Source organism: Triticum urartu, chromosome 6 (genome assembly GCF_003073215.2).
Source record: "Triticum urartu cultivar G1812 chromosome 6, Tu2.1, whole genome shotgun sequence".
Lineage (NCBI taxonomy): Eukaryota > Viridiplantae > Streptophyta > Magnoliopsida > Poales > Poaceae > Triticum > Triticum urartu.
Window position 1 is genome coordinate 488,853,354 of NC_053027.1, and position 16,020 is coordinate 488,869,373.

Below are 16,020 nucleotides of genomic sequence, written 5' to 3' on the forward strand. Positions count from 1 at the left end.
TATTGTAGAAGATGGCCACCGGAGGGCCACCAGGGGGCCCACGAGGGAGGGGGCGCGCCCAGGGGGGTAGGGCGCGCCCCCACCCTCGTGGGAAGGGTGTGGCCCCCCTGGTGAGGTTCTTGCGCTCAGTATTTTTTATATATTTGGAAAACATCATCCATGAAGTTTCAGGATTTTTGGAGCTGTGCAGAATAGGTCTCTAATATTTGCTCCTTTTCCAGCCCAGAATCCCAACTGCCGACAGTCTCCCTCTTTATGTAAACCTTGTAAAATAAGAGAGAATAGGCATAAGTATTGTGACATAATGTGTAATAATAGCCCATAGTGCAATAAATATTGATATAAAAGCATGATGCAAAATGGACGTATCAACTCCCCCAAGCTTAGACCTCGCTTGTCCTCAAGCGAAAAGCCGAAATCGGAAAATATGTCCACAGGTTTAGAGATAGAGGTGTCGATAAAAATAAAATACGGACATGAGGGCATCATGATCATTCTTAGAACAACAACTTACATAATTCTTTGTCATATAATATCTGATGCTAGAGTAATAATTCAATCACAATATCAAGTAGTAATCGTAAACTTCATTGAAAACTAACAAACTACAATCTCAGTCATTGAAGCAATTGCAATTTATCATAACATAGGAAAGAGTCAATGTATAAGAGCTTTTCAGCAAGTCCACATACTCAACTATCATATAATCTTTCACAATTGCTGACACTCACGCAATACTTATGGGTATGGAGTTTTAATCGGACACAGAGAAAGATAAGGGCTTATAGTTTTGCCTCACAACGTTTTACCTCAAGGGTAATGTCAACAGTAATAGTTCATGAAAACTCACATCCAATTAGCCATATATACCAAGATCTTTCCAACATATTGTGCTTGCCAAAGGATAAAATGTAAAAAGGAAGGGTGAAGATCACCATGACTCTTATGCAATGTAGGAGATAAAAGTAAAAGATAGGCCCTTCGCAGAGGGAAGCAGTGGTTGTCATGCGCTTTTATGGGTTGGATGCACAAAATCTTAATGCGAAAGAACGTAACTTTATATTGCCACTTGTGATATGGACCTTTATTATGCAGTCTGTCGCTTTTATTACTTCCATATCACACGATCGTATAAAGCTTATTTCATCCACACCAATCAATCACACATATTTAGAGAGCAATTTTTATTGCTTGCACCGATGACAACTTACTTGATGGATCTTACTCAATCCATAGGTAGGTATGATGGACTCTTATGGCAAAACTGGTTTAAGGGTATTTGGAAGCACAAGTAGTATCTCTACTTGGTGCAATGAATTTGGCTAGCATGAGGGGGAAAGGCGAGCTCATCATGTTGGAAGATCCAAGACAATATAATTTATCTCAGATGTAAGAAAACATAACCCATTACGTTGTCTTCCTTGTCCAATGTCAACTCTTTAGCATGTCATATTTTAATGAGTGCTCACAATCATAAGAGATGTCCAAGATAGTATATTTATATGTGAAGACCTCTCTTTCTTTATTACTTCCTATTAATTGCAACGATGACCAAAACTGTGTTTATCAACCCTCAATAACTTTTATTCATCATACTCTTTCTATGTGAGCTCATTACTCTCCATAAGACTCATATGATCTCTTTGTTTCTTTTTATTTCTTTCTCTTTTCTTTTATTCCTTTAGGATCATGGTAAAATAATCAAGCCCTTGACTCAACACTAATCTTTATTATATAGCTCACGGACTCGATTACATAGAAGGATAATAAAGCAAAACTCACAACTAGATCATACTAAGAACTTTTATTCTACTAGATCAAGATATTACCTAAAGGATCGAACTAAGAAAAAAGGTAAAGATAAATGTGATGGTGATACGATACCGGGGCACTCCCCCAATCTTGGCAGTTGCCAAGTGGAGTGCCCATACCCATGTGATTATGTCTCCTTTGTTGGTGAAGAAGGTGGGGATGTCGATGATGGATAGTCGCACATTGAGCGTAGGAGGTCTTCTAACTTGCGGATAATGCCCTTGAGTGCGATGATATGCTCCTTCAACAAAATATTTTCACGTGTGAGATACTTATTTTGTATACGAGCTAACTCAATCATCTTGAAAGCTTCGATTTCTGTTGGGGTAAGAAGATTGTGATCCAGTTGAAGGGTGTTTTCTGTTGCCGGAACTTGGTCCTCCATGGCCTTCTTGATCCCTTCATCCTTGTTGATCTCCATGGGTTCTTCTCTCTTCAGCTCTATCTTCATTAGCCAAGCATTGTTGCCCTCATGGTTGGAGGAGGAGGGAGACGACATAGTGCCTCGCCTTGACAACCCTGACAGAAAGCAGCTCGAAACAAAGACAAGAGATATTTGCATGATACGGAGGTCAAAACCTCCGGGAGATTATATAATGAATTTTTACTGACCAAAATACGTAACGTGTAAGAAAAAGGAGTCCGGAGAGCACACGAGGTGCCCACGAGGTAGGGGGGCGCCCCCAGTAGGGTAGGGCGCGCCCTCCACCCTTGTGGAGGCCTCGTGTCCTTTCCGGACTGCTTCTTATTTTTCTATTTTTTAAATATTCCAAAACGGAGAAATATTGCCTTAAAAATTGTTTTGGAGTCGGTTTACTTACCGTACCACATACCTATTCCTTTTCGGAGTCTGAAACGTTCTGGAAAGTGTCCCTTATGTATTCCTCCGGGGTTACGGTTTCAATAACATTGGTTTCAGCATTTATAGGATTACCTGAGATATAATGTTTAATTCTTTGACCGTTCACCACCTTCGGATTTGTGCCTTCGAAGTTGTTGATTTTTATGGCACCGGAACGATAAACCTCCTCGATAACGTAAGGACCTTCCCATTTAGAGAGAAGTTTTCATGTGAAAAATCTTAAACAAGAGTTGTATAGCAATACATAATCACCAACATTAAACTCACACTTTTGTATTCTTTTGTCATGCCATCTTTTAACTTTTTCTTTAAACAACTTGGCATTTTCGTAGGCTTGGGTTCTCCATTCATCGAGTGAGCTAATATCAAATAACCTCTTTTCACCGGCAAGTTTAAAATCATAATTAAGTTCTTTAATAGCCCAATAAGCCTTGTGCTCTAGTTCGAGAGGTAAGTGACATGCTTTTCCATAGACCATTTTATACGGAGACATACCCATAGGATTTTTATATGCAGTTCTATAGACCCATAATGCATCATCAAGTTTCTTGGACCAATTCTTTCTAGACCTATTAACAGTCTTTTGCAAAATTAATTTGAGCTCTCTATTACTCAATTCTACTTGACCACTAGACTGAGGGTGATAAGGAGATGCAATTCTATGATTAACATCATATTCAGCAAGCATTTTACGGAAAGCACCATGAATAAAATGTGAATTACCATCAGTCATTAAATATCTAGGGACTCCAAATCTTGGAAAAATAACTTCTTTAAGCATTTTAATAGAAGTGTTATGATCAGCACTACTAGTTGGAATAGCTTCTACCCACTTAGTAACGTAATCAACAGCAACTAAAATATGTGTATATCCATTAGAGGAAGGAAAAGGTCCCATATAGTCAAAGCCCCAAACATCAAATGGTTCAATAACAAGTGAATAATTCACAGGCATTTCTTGACGTCTACTATTATTACCAATTCTTTGACATTCATCACAAGATAAGACAAACTTACGGGCATCCTTGAAGAGAGTAGGCCAATAAAAACCAGATTGCGGTACCTTATGTGCAGTCCTATCTCCAGCATGGTGTCCTTCATAAGCTTCGGAGTGACACTTGCGTAGGATTTGTTCTTGTTCATTCTCAGGTACATAACGTCTAATAACACTATCTACTCCTTTATAAATATGTGGGTCATCTCAAAAGTAATGCCTCAAATCATAGAAGAACTTTTTCTTTTGCTGGTATGTGAAACTAGGTGGTATAAACTTAGCAACAATGTAATTAGCATAATCAGCATACCATGGAGCAGTATGAGAGGCATTTATGACATTTAATTGCTCATCAGGGAAGCTATCATCAATAGGTAGTGGGTCATCAAGCACAATTTCTAACCTAGAAAAGTTGTCTGCAACGGGGTTCTCAGCTCCTTTTCTATCAACAATATGCAAATCAAATTCTTGTAGCAAGAGAACCCATCTAATAAGTCTAGGTTTAACATCTTTCTTTTCCATGAGATATTTAATAGCAGTGTGATCAGTGTGAATAGTTACTTTAGAATCAACAATATAAGGTCTAAACTTATCACAAGCAAATACAACTGCTAAGAATTCTTTTTCAGTAATAGCATAATTTCTTTGAGCATTGTCTAGAGTTTTACTAGAATATTGAATAACATTTAGTTTCTTATCAACTCTTTGTCCTAGAACAGCACCTACAGCATAATCACTAGCATCACACATAATTTCAAAGGGTAAATTCCAATCAGGTGGCTGAACAATAGGTGCAGAAATCAATGCTTTCTTAAGTATTTCAAATGCTTCTACACAATCATCATCAAAGACAAATGGTATATCTTTTTGTAATAAATTAATCAGAGGCCGAGAGATTTTTGAGAAGTCCTTAATGAACCTCCTATAAAAACCGGCATGACCAAGGAAACTTCTTATACCTTTGATGTCCTTGGGACATGGCATCTTTTCAATAGCATCAACCTTGGCTTTATCAACTTCAATACCTCTTTCAGAAACTTTATGCCTCAAGACAATACCTTCATTAACCATAAAGTGGCACTTTTCCCAATTCAAGACAAGATTAGTTTCTTCACATCTCTGCAAAACTCGATCAAGGTTGCTCAAGCAGTCATCAAAAGAAGATCCATAGACGGAAAAGCCGTCCATGAAAACCTCACAAATTTTTTCACAAAAGTCAAAGAATATAGCCATCATGCACCTTTGAAAGGTAGCAGGTGCATTACATAACCCAAAAGGCATACGTCTATAAGCAAAAGTACCAAAAGGGCATGTAAAAGCAGTCTTTGATTGATCTTTGGCTGACACAGGTATTTGAGAGAAACCAGAATAACCATCTAGAAAGCAAAAATGTGTATGTTTGGACAATCTTTCTAGCATTTGATCAATAAAAGGTAAGGGGTAATGATCTTTTTTAGTAGCCTTATTTAATTTGCGGAAATCAATTACCATCCTATAACCTGTAATAATTCTTTGAGGAATCAATTCATCTTTATCATTAGGAACAACAGTAATACCTCCCTTCTTAGGGACACAATGGACAGGGCTTACCCACTGACTATCAGCAACGGGATAAATTGTACCTGCCTCAAGGAGCTTTAGTATCTCCTTTCTTACCACTTCTTTCATTTTAGGATTCGGCCGGCGTTGATGATCACGAACTGGTTTAGCATCTTCTTCCAAATTAATTTTATGTTGACATAGAGTGGGACTAATGCCCTTAAGATCATCAAGAGTATACCCAATAGCAACATGGTGCTTCTTCAGAGTTTTCAATAATCTCTCTTCTTGATGTTCTGGAAGGTTAACACTAATAATAACAGGATATATCTTTTTCTCATCAAGATAAGCATATTTAAGAGTATCAGGTAACTATTTAAGCTCAAACACTGGATCACCCTTGGGTGGGGGAGGATCCCCTAGGATTTCAACAGGTAATTTTTTTTCCAGCATAGGTTCCTATTTAAAGAATACTTCATCTAATTCCTTTCTTTCGTTCATAAACATATCGTTTTCATGGTCTAGCAAATATTGTTCTAAAGGTTCACTAGGAGGTACGACAATAGAAGCAAGACCCATAATTTCATCCTTACTAGGTAATTCTTCTTCACGGTGTTGTCTACTAAATTTAGAAAAATTAAATTCATGAGTCATATCATCTAAACCAATAGTAACAACATCTCTTTTGCAATCTATGGTAGCATTAACGGTATTTAAGAAGGGTCTACCAAATATAATGGGACAAAAGCTATCTTGTGGGGAACCAAGAACAAGAAAATCAACAGGATATTTAGTTTTCCCACACAAGACTTCAACATCTATAACAATTCCCATTGGTGAAATAGTATCTCTATTGGCAAGTTTAATTGTGACATCAATATCTTCCATCTCATCAGGTGCAATATCATGCATAACTTCTTTGTATAAGGAATAAGGTATTGCACTAGCACTAGCACCCATATCACATAAGTCATGATAACAATGATCTCCTATTTTAATAGAAATAACAGGCATGCCTACTACAGGTCTAGGTTTATCTTTATCACGAGGTTTAGCAATTCTAGCAGTTTCATTACAGAAATAAATAACATGCCCATCAATATTATCAGACAAGAGATCTTTAATAATAGCAATATTAGGTTCAACTTTAACTTGCTCAGGAGGTGTACATGTTTTAATTGCTTTTACAAACCACAGTTGAAGCTTTAGCATGATCCTTGATCCTAATAGGGAAAGGTGGTTTCTCAACATACGAAGTAGGAACAATAGGATCATTATAAGTGATAGTCTTTTCTTCAACCTTAATAGGTGCAGCTACTTTTACTTCTATGGGAGGATGATATTTAAACCACTTCTCCTTGGGGAGATCAACATAGGTAGCAAAAGATTCACAGAAAGAAGCTACTATCTCAGAGTCAAGTCCATATTTAGTGCTAAATTTACGAAAAACATCGGTATCCATAAAAAGATTTAACACAATCAAAACTAGGTGTCTACCTGACTCCTTACCATTGTCGAGGTCCCAATCTTCAGAGTTGCGTTTAATTCTTTCCAATAAATCCCATTTGAATTCAATAGTCTTCATCATAAAAGAGCCAACACAAGAAGTATCAAGCATGGTGCGATTGTTACCAGAAAGCCGAGCATAAATTTTTTGAATAATCATTTCTCTTGAGAGCTCATGATTGGGGCATGAATATAACATTGATTTAAGCCTCCCCCAAGCTTGAGCGATGCTTTCTCCTTTGCGAGGCCAAAAATTATATATATAATTGCGATCACGATGAACAAGATGTATAGGATAAAACTTCTGATGAAATTCCAATTTCAATCGTTTGTAATTCTAAGACCTCATATCATCACATAGCCTATACCATGTCGATGCGTCTCACCTCAAAGATAAGGGAAAGACCTTCTTCTTAACAACATCTCCGGGTACACCTGCAAGGTTAAATAATCCACAAACTTGATCCACATATATCAGATGTACATCAGGATGTTTTGTTCCGTCTCCTAGAAAAGGATTAGCTAGCAGTTTTTCTATCATACCCAAAGGAACTTCAAAGCAAGCATTTTCATTTTCATTTTCAGTAGGTTGAGGAGCAACTCTTTGCTCTACTGGTCGGGGTGAAGATACCCCGGGACAAGCCCCTCAGAGGATTACCTTCCATGGTAACAAGTGACAGTAAATTTCAGCACACTATATAAATTTTTCCTTACCAAATTCCACCTACCAAAGGCGCTTCACTCCCCAACAACGGCGCCAGAAAAGAGTCTTGATGACCCACAAGTATAGGGGATCTATCGTAGTCCTTTCGATAAGTAAGAGTGTCGAACCCAACGAGGAGCAGAAGGAAATGATAAGCAGTTTCCAGCAAGGTATTCTCTGCAAGTACTAAAATAAGTGGTAACAGATAGTTTTGTAATAGGATAATTAGTAGCGAGCAACAAGTAACAAAAGTAAATAAAGTGCATCAAGGTGGCCCAATCCTTTTGTAGCAAAGGACAAGCCTGGAAAAACTCTTATATGATGTAAAGCGCTCCCGAGGACACATGGGAATATCTTCAAGCTAGTTTTCATCACGTTCATATGATTCGCGTTCGGTACTTTGATAATTTGGTATGTGGGTGGACCGGTGCTTGGGTGCTGCCCTTACTTGGACAAGCATCCCACTTATGATTAACCTCTATTGCAAGCATCCGCAAATACAACAAAAGTATTAAGGTAAACCTAACCATAGCATGAAACATATGGATCCAAATCAGCCCCTTACAAAGCAACGCATAAACTAGGGTTTAAGCTTCTGTCACTCTAGCAACCCATCATCTACTTATTACTTTCCAATGCCTTCCTCTAGGCCCAAATAATGGTGAAGTGTCATGTAGTCGACGGTTCACATAACACCACTAGAGGAGAGACAACATACATCTCATCAAAATATCGAACGAATACCAAATTCACATGACTACTAATAGCAAGACTTCTCCCATGTCCTCAGGAACAAACGTAACTACTCACAAAGCATATTCATGTTCATAATCAGAGGGGTATTAATATGCATATAGGATCTGAACATATGATCTTCCACCAAATAAACCAACTAGCATCAACTACAAGGAGTAATTAACACTACTAGCAACACAGGTACCAATCCCGGACTTGGAGACAAGAATTGGATACAAGAGATGAACTAGGGTTTTTTGAGAGGAGATGGTGCTGGTGAAGATGTTGATGGAGATTGCCCTCTCCCGATGAGAGGAGCGTTGGTGATGACGATGGCGATGATTTCCCCCTCCCGGAGGGAAGTTTCCCTGGCAGAACAGCTCCGCCAGAGCCCTAGGTTGGTTCCGCCAAGGTTCCGCCTCGTGGCGGCGGAGTTTCGTCCGAGAAGATGGCTTATGGATTTTTTCCCATCGAAAGACTCCATATAGCAGAAGATGGCCACCGGAGGGCCACCAAGGGGCCCACGAGGTAGGAGAGCGCGCCCAGGGGGGTAGGGCGCACCCCCACCCTAGTGGGAAGGGTGTGGCCCCCCTGGTGAGGTTCTTGCGCTCAGTATTTTTTTATATTTGGAAAACATCATCCGTGAAGTTTTAGGACTTTTGGAGCTGTGCAAAATAGGTCTCTAATATTTGCTCCTTTTCCAGCCCAAAATCCCAGCTGCTGGCATTCTCCCTCTTTATGTAAACCTTGTAAAATAAGAGAGAATAGGCATAAGTATTGTGACATAATGTGTAATAATAGCCCATAATGCAAATAAATATTGATATAAAAGCATGATGCAAAATGGACGTATCACTATTGTCCTACAAAACTCTGGGCTTGGAGCCCCAACACGAGTCTACAAGAATAGGCTGTGTAGTAGACATCACAAAGTCATGTGTGTATGGCCAGACTACGATTGATGCGTCACACCGAGAGGGACCTAAGAATATCTCTCCATCATAGGAGGAGCAAATCCCACTCTCGAGCTATCCGGTCACTTGTCAAACTTTCCGACGAACCTGTAAGTTATCGTTATGATCACTGTGTTATAGGTGACGTTTGAGCAACCCCAAAGCCCATCGCACGGTAAGAAGTGACTACGATACTCTCATGGTCTAAGGAGCAAAATCACATGTTAACACTTCATGTTATTACAATTGAATACAGATGATATTAATTCATTTCACAACAAACAAGTTTGGGTTGATTCAATACGATTGTTCTTCCAACGTCATAATCTCAAAGTTGTTTTAGGACTATCGTTTAACACTTTAAATGATATCCTAAGATCCAGAAAACGTGATCACCAACAACACTTGAGCTAGTCCTAGAGGCAAGACTAGGGACCTTTTATTTAACCATTTATTATTCCACACATGCATATGAGTTTTTCACTGAATCACATATTCCAGGATCATAGTAGTTATAACATAAAATATAAACTCTATAATTATGAATATGGAAATATAACAATACAAATATTATTGCCTCTAGGGCATATTTCCAACACTTGACGCTTGTCATTTGAGAGCAACCCCATCCTCTGACGACTTTGAGAGAATCACAAGTGAGGAAAAACCCAACCATAGCCAAAGTGATTGAGTATCACTGAAGAGATTGGTCTGTGTGATCCAACACATGTTACCGTTGAAGACTGTCATTCTTCCAGACAGTTAGGCGTCATGTTCTAAGCACCCAAGAGTCATTGTGGTGTGTTGGTGAACAAGTCTATGAAGGTTTTGGAAGTCTAAGACTTGCCACGAGTGATTGGGCGAGGTCTAAGTGACATTGGCTCAAGAGGAATATGATAAGGACTAAGTGTCCTCTGAGTTCATCTCAGCCGCCTCAACCAGACATACAGTTGATACATAACTAGAATTGGTCTACCAAATTGATGTGCCTTCACCGAGCCTACCTGGTTTCAAATTCCCCACCTTACCTCTACGTCATTCCGCTGCTGAAGAATTTATGATCTACCTTCTGAAGAATTTAAACTGAAGACTTTCATCATATTGTTTTTCATTTCTTCAGTTCATCTTCCTCACGCTTGTACGCTTGTATGATCGCATGTTCTTCATCCATATTTATCTTGTATGCATGCTTTCCATTACTGTGATGAATTAGTTGCCTTGCGTTTATATTTGTTCACTCTTATCTTCGTCAAATTCATTCGAGTTTGACGAATTTCTAAAAATCTCCCATTCACCCCCCTTTGGGAGTAAACATGCGCTTTCACATGGGTAGCGCTTTCCCGCTAGCCCATGAGTTCCCGGATGACTATGGCCTAGAAGAAGAAGATGAAGTGGACATTGAGGGGGAGCCTTTGTTTGACGACGAGCTCACCTCCAAAGCCAATCCAAAAAGAAGCGCCAAAGCATTCGGACGAAGGCATACACAAAGGATGAGGACAAACTCCTTCGTGAATGTTGGAGGGACATTGGACAATACCTCAAGATTGGTGCCGAGCAAAAGGTATCAACCTTTTGGCTAAGAGTTCATCGCCAATTTCATGAACACAAGAAGTTCGCGATGTACAAGATGGAGAGGAAGCGTGGGTGGGTATCCCTCTCGAAGTGTTGGATGGTCATACAACAAGAGTGCAACAAGTTTTGTGCCACCCTTGGGAGCATCGAGGGTCGTCCGTTGAGTGTCCTCAGCATCAAAGACATGGTATACATTTCTCCACCTTTGTTTCATGCTTGTATGTCCAATGCCCATATGCATTCATATCTTCATTTGTAGACATTTCAAGCTTTTGAAGCTTTCAAGTCCCAACATGGGAACAACCCGTTCACTCTCACCCATTGTTGGATGGTCATAAAAGGTGATGAGAAATTCAAGGAGCAATATGCGGCCCTCATGAAGAATGGAGGGGAGAAAGCCGCCGAGGAGCATGGTGAGGGAGAGAAGCTGTGGCCGCGGGGAAAGACCAACTCCCAGAGAGAGGACAAGCGTGATGCAGCATCATTTGCCTTGCAAGCAACTTTGGAAGGCATGATGACCCAAAAGGATAAGGAAGGAGCGCGTTGGCAAGACAAAGAAGAGCAAATGAAGGCTTAGATGGAGATAAAAAGGAAGAAGCTCGAGATGGAGGCGAAGATGCAAGCGAAGAAGCTTGATATGGAGGCTGGGATGCAAGCGAAGATGCTCAAGATCGAGGCTACCAAAGCCAAGACCAAAGCAAAAGAAGTGAAGCTCGCTTGCATGGTGAAGGGGTGGAGATCATGAAGGTGGACTTGAGCCGGTGTCCCTGAGGAAGGGGCCTTGGTTCGAGAAGATGCAAGCCGACATGCTCAAGCTTGATGACTGATCTATGACAAAGATTTTTTATACCGGCAAGTGTGACGGCATGACCATGACCGAGAAAGGGGTGGTTGAACTCCAACCCATTTTTGTGTGCTGCATGTGTGCCAACCGTTGGTAAGTGCGCCAGTATGAACTTTGTGATGTTTTTTTAGGCTAGCATGTATGTCGGCCATTGGCATGGCCGCCGACGAGAACTCTGAGCGATGGCCACATGATCTCTGGCGATCTCTGGCCGTGGGCCCTTTCTAACTTTAAATTGTTCCAAGCGTGAACAAGAATTAAGTGCACCGCTCCAACATAGGCGGACAACGAGCGGGCAACCGACCTAAATGGATAAAAAACAGACGAAGTACACGTCCATTTAGGTCAGCGCGTTGGAGTTACTGTTAGCACTGAACGTGGGTAGCAGTCTAGTAGTACTTCGACTAGAAAGGATTGCCATTTAGAAAGAAAGAAAAACCAGAAAGGATTGCCCCTAATTATCACAGCTATAAGAGGGAGGATTCGCAAAATATCCAATATCTTCCCACTTCTCAAGCAACACCGAGTTGTCAATCAAAAGAAAAAGAAAAACCAAGACCCACACCGACGTCAGCGAAGTCGACGGCGGTGAGTCGACACCGAACCTTGTAGAATTTCCCAAGCGCGATGGATCTCTGGGAGAGGGCGCGGTCCTTCGCCGGCGAGGCGGCGAAGCGGTCGCAGGAGCTGTCGCTGGAGGCGGCCAAGCGGTCGTCGGTGCTGGTGTCGGAGACGGCCAAGAAGTCCAAGGAGATCTTCTCGGAGACCGCCATCAAGTCCCGCGAGATGGCCGCGGAGGCGACCAAGCAGGCCGACCTCCTCGCCGGCCAGATCATGCACCTCGCCTCGGACATCCCCGTCCCCTCCATCCCGCCCATCCCCGCGATCTCGCCCCTCCCCTCCGCGGCCGAGTCGGAGCCCGACGCCGCCGAGCTCGAGCGCTACGGCATCACCGAAGACCTCCGCGCGTTCGTCAACGGCATGACCATAAGCACGTTCCGCGACTTCCCCTTGCAAGGTGCGGTTCACTCATGGTTGGGTTTAGGGGATTCGAGGCACTGGATTGACTGATGATAAGATTTGTGTTGCACAGATGAGCCGGAGATGTCTGATGTGCCCACGGTGTCGAATGTGCGTCAGGATCTGAACGAATGGCAGGCTAGGCACGCCACTCTCGTCCTCTCGGCCGTCAAGGTTTTGTCTCGATTAACCATTTCAGTCAATGGGGGTTTAATGCATGTATGTCCATGGGAGATTGGGTTTATGTGGCTCGATGTATGGCCTGTCGGTGAATGCACGTATGAACAGACACACATACTTCTGTGTTTGCTTCCAAATCTGATTAGATGTGTATATTGAGATCAGAAAAGGGTGAAAACTATGTTTTTAGTTTCAAATAATTTAGAGTATTAGAGTGATTGTTATTCTGGACAATAGATTGATTTTTGATTGGTGTGACGGTTAGAGGCTTAGAGCTAACTGAATAACTAGTACATTACCGACTTATCAACACTCGGGGAATTTCAATGGTATTTGTGTTTCCTACTTTGCATGAATCAGAATGTACTAGATAAAATGGTTTGCCATGACCTTGTCTTCTTTAGGATTATAGTTCAATAAGATCTCTGTTCTGTCATTTGTTGCTACAAGTTTACTGCTGGTCCAGATCGCTGAGGCTCTGTTGGGCTATTAATTTATTATCCTGTTAACCTGCATACTAGTTTTTTGTGTTGAGTCTCTAATTTTGTATTTTGGCGAAATTTTATTCACCAGCGCTATCTTATGTTCAGGAAATTTCAAAGTTCAGATATGAGCTGTGCCCAAGATACATGAAAGAGCGTAAATTCTGGCGAGTTTATTTCTTGCTAGTAAACAACTATGTAACCCCGTAAGTCTTCTACTCTTCTTGCTTCATGTTGGCTCATGCTATGTAAATCCTAATACACATTGTGGTCATTGGTCAACACGGGCCAAACTTCTGCATCATACGTTTGTCTTAACAGAATGGATTCTACATTGCCACATTTGCCACCTATAGGTAGTTTGGACTGATTATTTCTTCAGAATACACACAATAGATATTCTGCCAGAATTATTTGTTCAAATTTTGTTGTGTCCAATTCAACCTGTAGGATCTTGCATATTGGAATTTGAACAATCTTTTTATTTCTAGAATCTGGATGGTTTGTGATTTATCCTTGGTCTTGCACTTGTTGAAGGAACTAAAAAATATATATTCTGATTATTTAGTCTGTGAAATTCCACGATTCAGTTACCCAATGGAACACTTGTATATGATAAATGAATTATGTTACAAGCAGTGATTTTTTGTTTTTTTGCCACTATTTTGGGCTTATAACAAACTTGACTTGCCTCATGAAACCAGGGTCGATGTTTTTCTAGTTGAGCTAAAAATGGTTTGCTTTCCAAGTGCTATAATGCTACATGTGTTAGTTTGAACATAATTTTCTTGCACACTAGGCACTAGTGTTGATCCTCTATAGCTTATTGACTTGAAATGTAACCCACATAGTTACGAAACCAAATATTTTGAGGAGCTGAAAGTGAAAGCCGAGGAGGAAAAAATGGTTGCCCAGAAGGAAATATCACAGACCTCACAAGCTACAACTTCAGAAGAGAAAGACACGAAGGTGCCAAGCAAGACATCTACCTCATCAAATCGAGAGCAGGATCTGGATGTATTTCTTCTTGGAGATCTAGGCAGTGATGATGAGGGTCCTGGTACGCTATTCATTTACCTGCACCCTGATCCTATCCAATTAATTGCTACATGTTGCTGCATTTCTTGTATGTGATTTATTTTTTGTGTCGTCACTTGCAGATGCTGGCGATGATGATGAGCTAGACGATGACTTTGATAAGATAGATGGTGCCTCAGTAAGTACACCTGCTTCCTGTAAAATAGATACCGTCACTAGCCAGTTTATAAGATGGTATTGGTCTAGTGTTTCATACCCATGGAATGCAGTTTTGATGTGCGGTAACCGTATTGGACAAGACATTGTACATTTGGAATTCCTTGTTCTAGTGCTACTACCAATGTGAGGCGTGGTGATCATTCTATAGCCTTTACACGTTTCTTGTTCTGCTGTGATGTACTGTACAAGAAAAGCATTTGCAGGTGACACCACATATCTTTGACTTCCAGATTAGTGCTCGACCCTTAGTGGGGGCATGAATCTACTGCTTTAACAGCTGGAAGCTTAGTGCTCTACCACTAGGCTACTTAGGTGTCTCTTGAGATGTTGTGTATCACTTGCGTGTGTGTTTGACATGCTTGAGGCATATAAGATATTGCCGTTACATCTGTATGGTTGATGCTAACATCAGCTCCGTGCTTCTGCAGGGCTTAGAGAGTGACGGTGACGAGGATAAGAAGGCAGAAAATGCGAAGGAGTTGCTCTGATCATACGTGACGCCTTCCCAAGTCTACACAGATGGCGCTAGCGCGCAGCTACCGAGTCCCAGCTGCGGCTGTACATTGGAATGTTTGCATCTTTGCCGTGTCCCGTTGAAGCAAATGCTATTCTTGTTGCGATTGAAGTCTAGAAAACTGGTACCCCTGCTCTGGCGTTCCTTTTTGTTTCTACTAGGGTGTTCTCTATTCTTCCTACACTGTTATATTCCTCAGAGTGCGGTGAACTAAAATTAAGCCCGGATTGACTTCTCATGTGAAATAAGATTCCATTTTTATTCTGCACGGAGGGCGATCCTCGTCGTCTAAGTGACCATAGTGTGTTTTGTTCGAATCGAAAGGGTCTGTAAAACTTCCATCAAAAACTCTCAAGTATGAAGCGCATTCCCTAGTTTCCCAAAGAAAATCTTCATCAAAATGCGTTGGCAAAAACTGACGGACTAGAAAACGAATTATTTTGTGGAGAGTGCGTGATGTTTGCGCCAAATGAGTTTCGACATTACATAAAATTCAGCCCTGTGAGAGAGTTTGATTTACAATCGTGAAGACACTATTGATTTTTCTGGGTGGGCAACCACGTTGCCCCGACGACTACAATTAGGTTTGAACTATTTGAGATTAGGTATGAAGGGTCGGCCATGACGAGCCAACCCTATTGAGTCCCACAAATTATGTCGGCCATATGTCTTGATAGCCATACAGCACCCATCAGCTAAGGATGGACGTGGCATACATAGCCAACCGACCCTTTTTGAGTTGCAGCCGTCCCATTCCCCTCCTACTTGTACCCCTCCCCTGCCCGCGCCACTCGCTCCCTCCCCGATGTGGGATTATTCAGCAGCGCGCGGCGCCTCCGCCGCGCGGCGCGAGCATCCCAGCGCGGTCGGGCGAGTATGGGCCGACCTCTTTCCAAAGGCTGGCCAGCAGCCCATAGCCCAAAGCTTGTTCCTTAGGCCGGCCGCACGATATTTCTTCTCGAAAAAAATGGAAGGACGGCCCACGATATGCTTCCTGTCGCGAAAATCACGCCGCGCATGGGTGAAAATTTTCAGCGAGCGCGTCGC

The 16,020-nt window shown here is 41.5% G+C and overlaps 1 protein-coding gene and 1 non-coding gene across 2 annotated transcripts; one reads left to right on the forward strand and one right to left on the reverse strand.

Annotated features, from left to right (window-relative positions):
* Positions 1 to 12,028: 12,028 nt before the first annotated feature.
* Positions 12,029 to 15,237, forward strand: LOC125514461. Its single transcript, XM_048679804.1, has 6 exons — positions 12,029 to 12,538; positions 12,614 to 12,714; positions 13,311 to 13,408; positions 14,054 to 14,262; positions 14,363 to 14,418; positions 14,888 to 15,237. Exons 1-6 carry the CDS (start codon positions 12,148 to 12,150, stop codon positions 14,945 to 14,947), a joined length of 915 nt encoding a protein of 304 aa, XP_048535761.1. The 5' UTR covers positions 12,029 to 12,147; the 3' UTR covers positions 14,948 to 15,237.
* A 344-nt stretch (positions 15,238 to 15,581) lies between these two features.
* On the reverse strand, positions 15,582 to 15,709 carry LOC125517797. The gene has a single exon (XR_007287805.1). It is a non-coding gene; the product is annotated as a U11 spliceosomal RNA (small nuclear RNA).
* Positions 15,710 to 16,020: the final 311 nt, after the last annotated feature.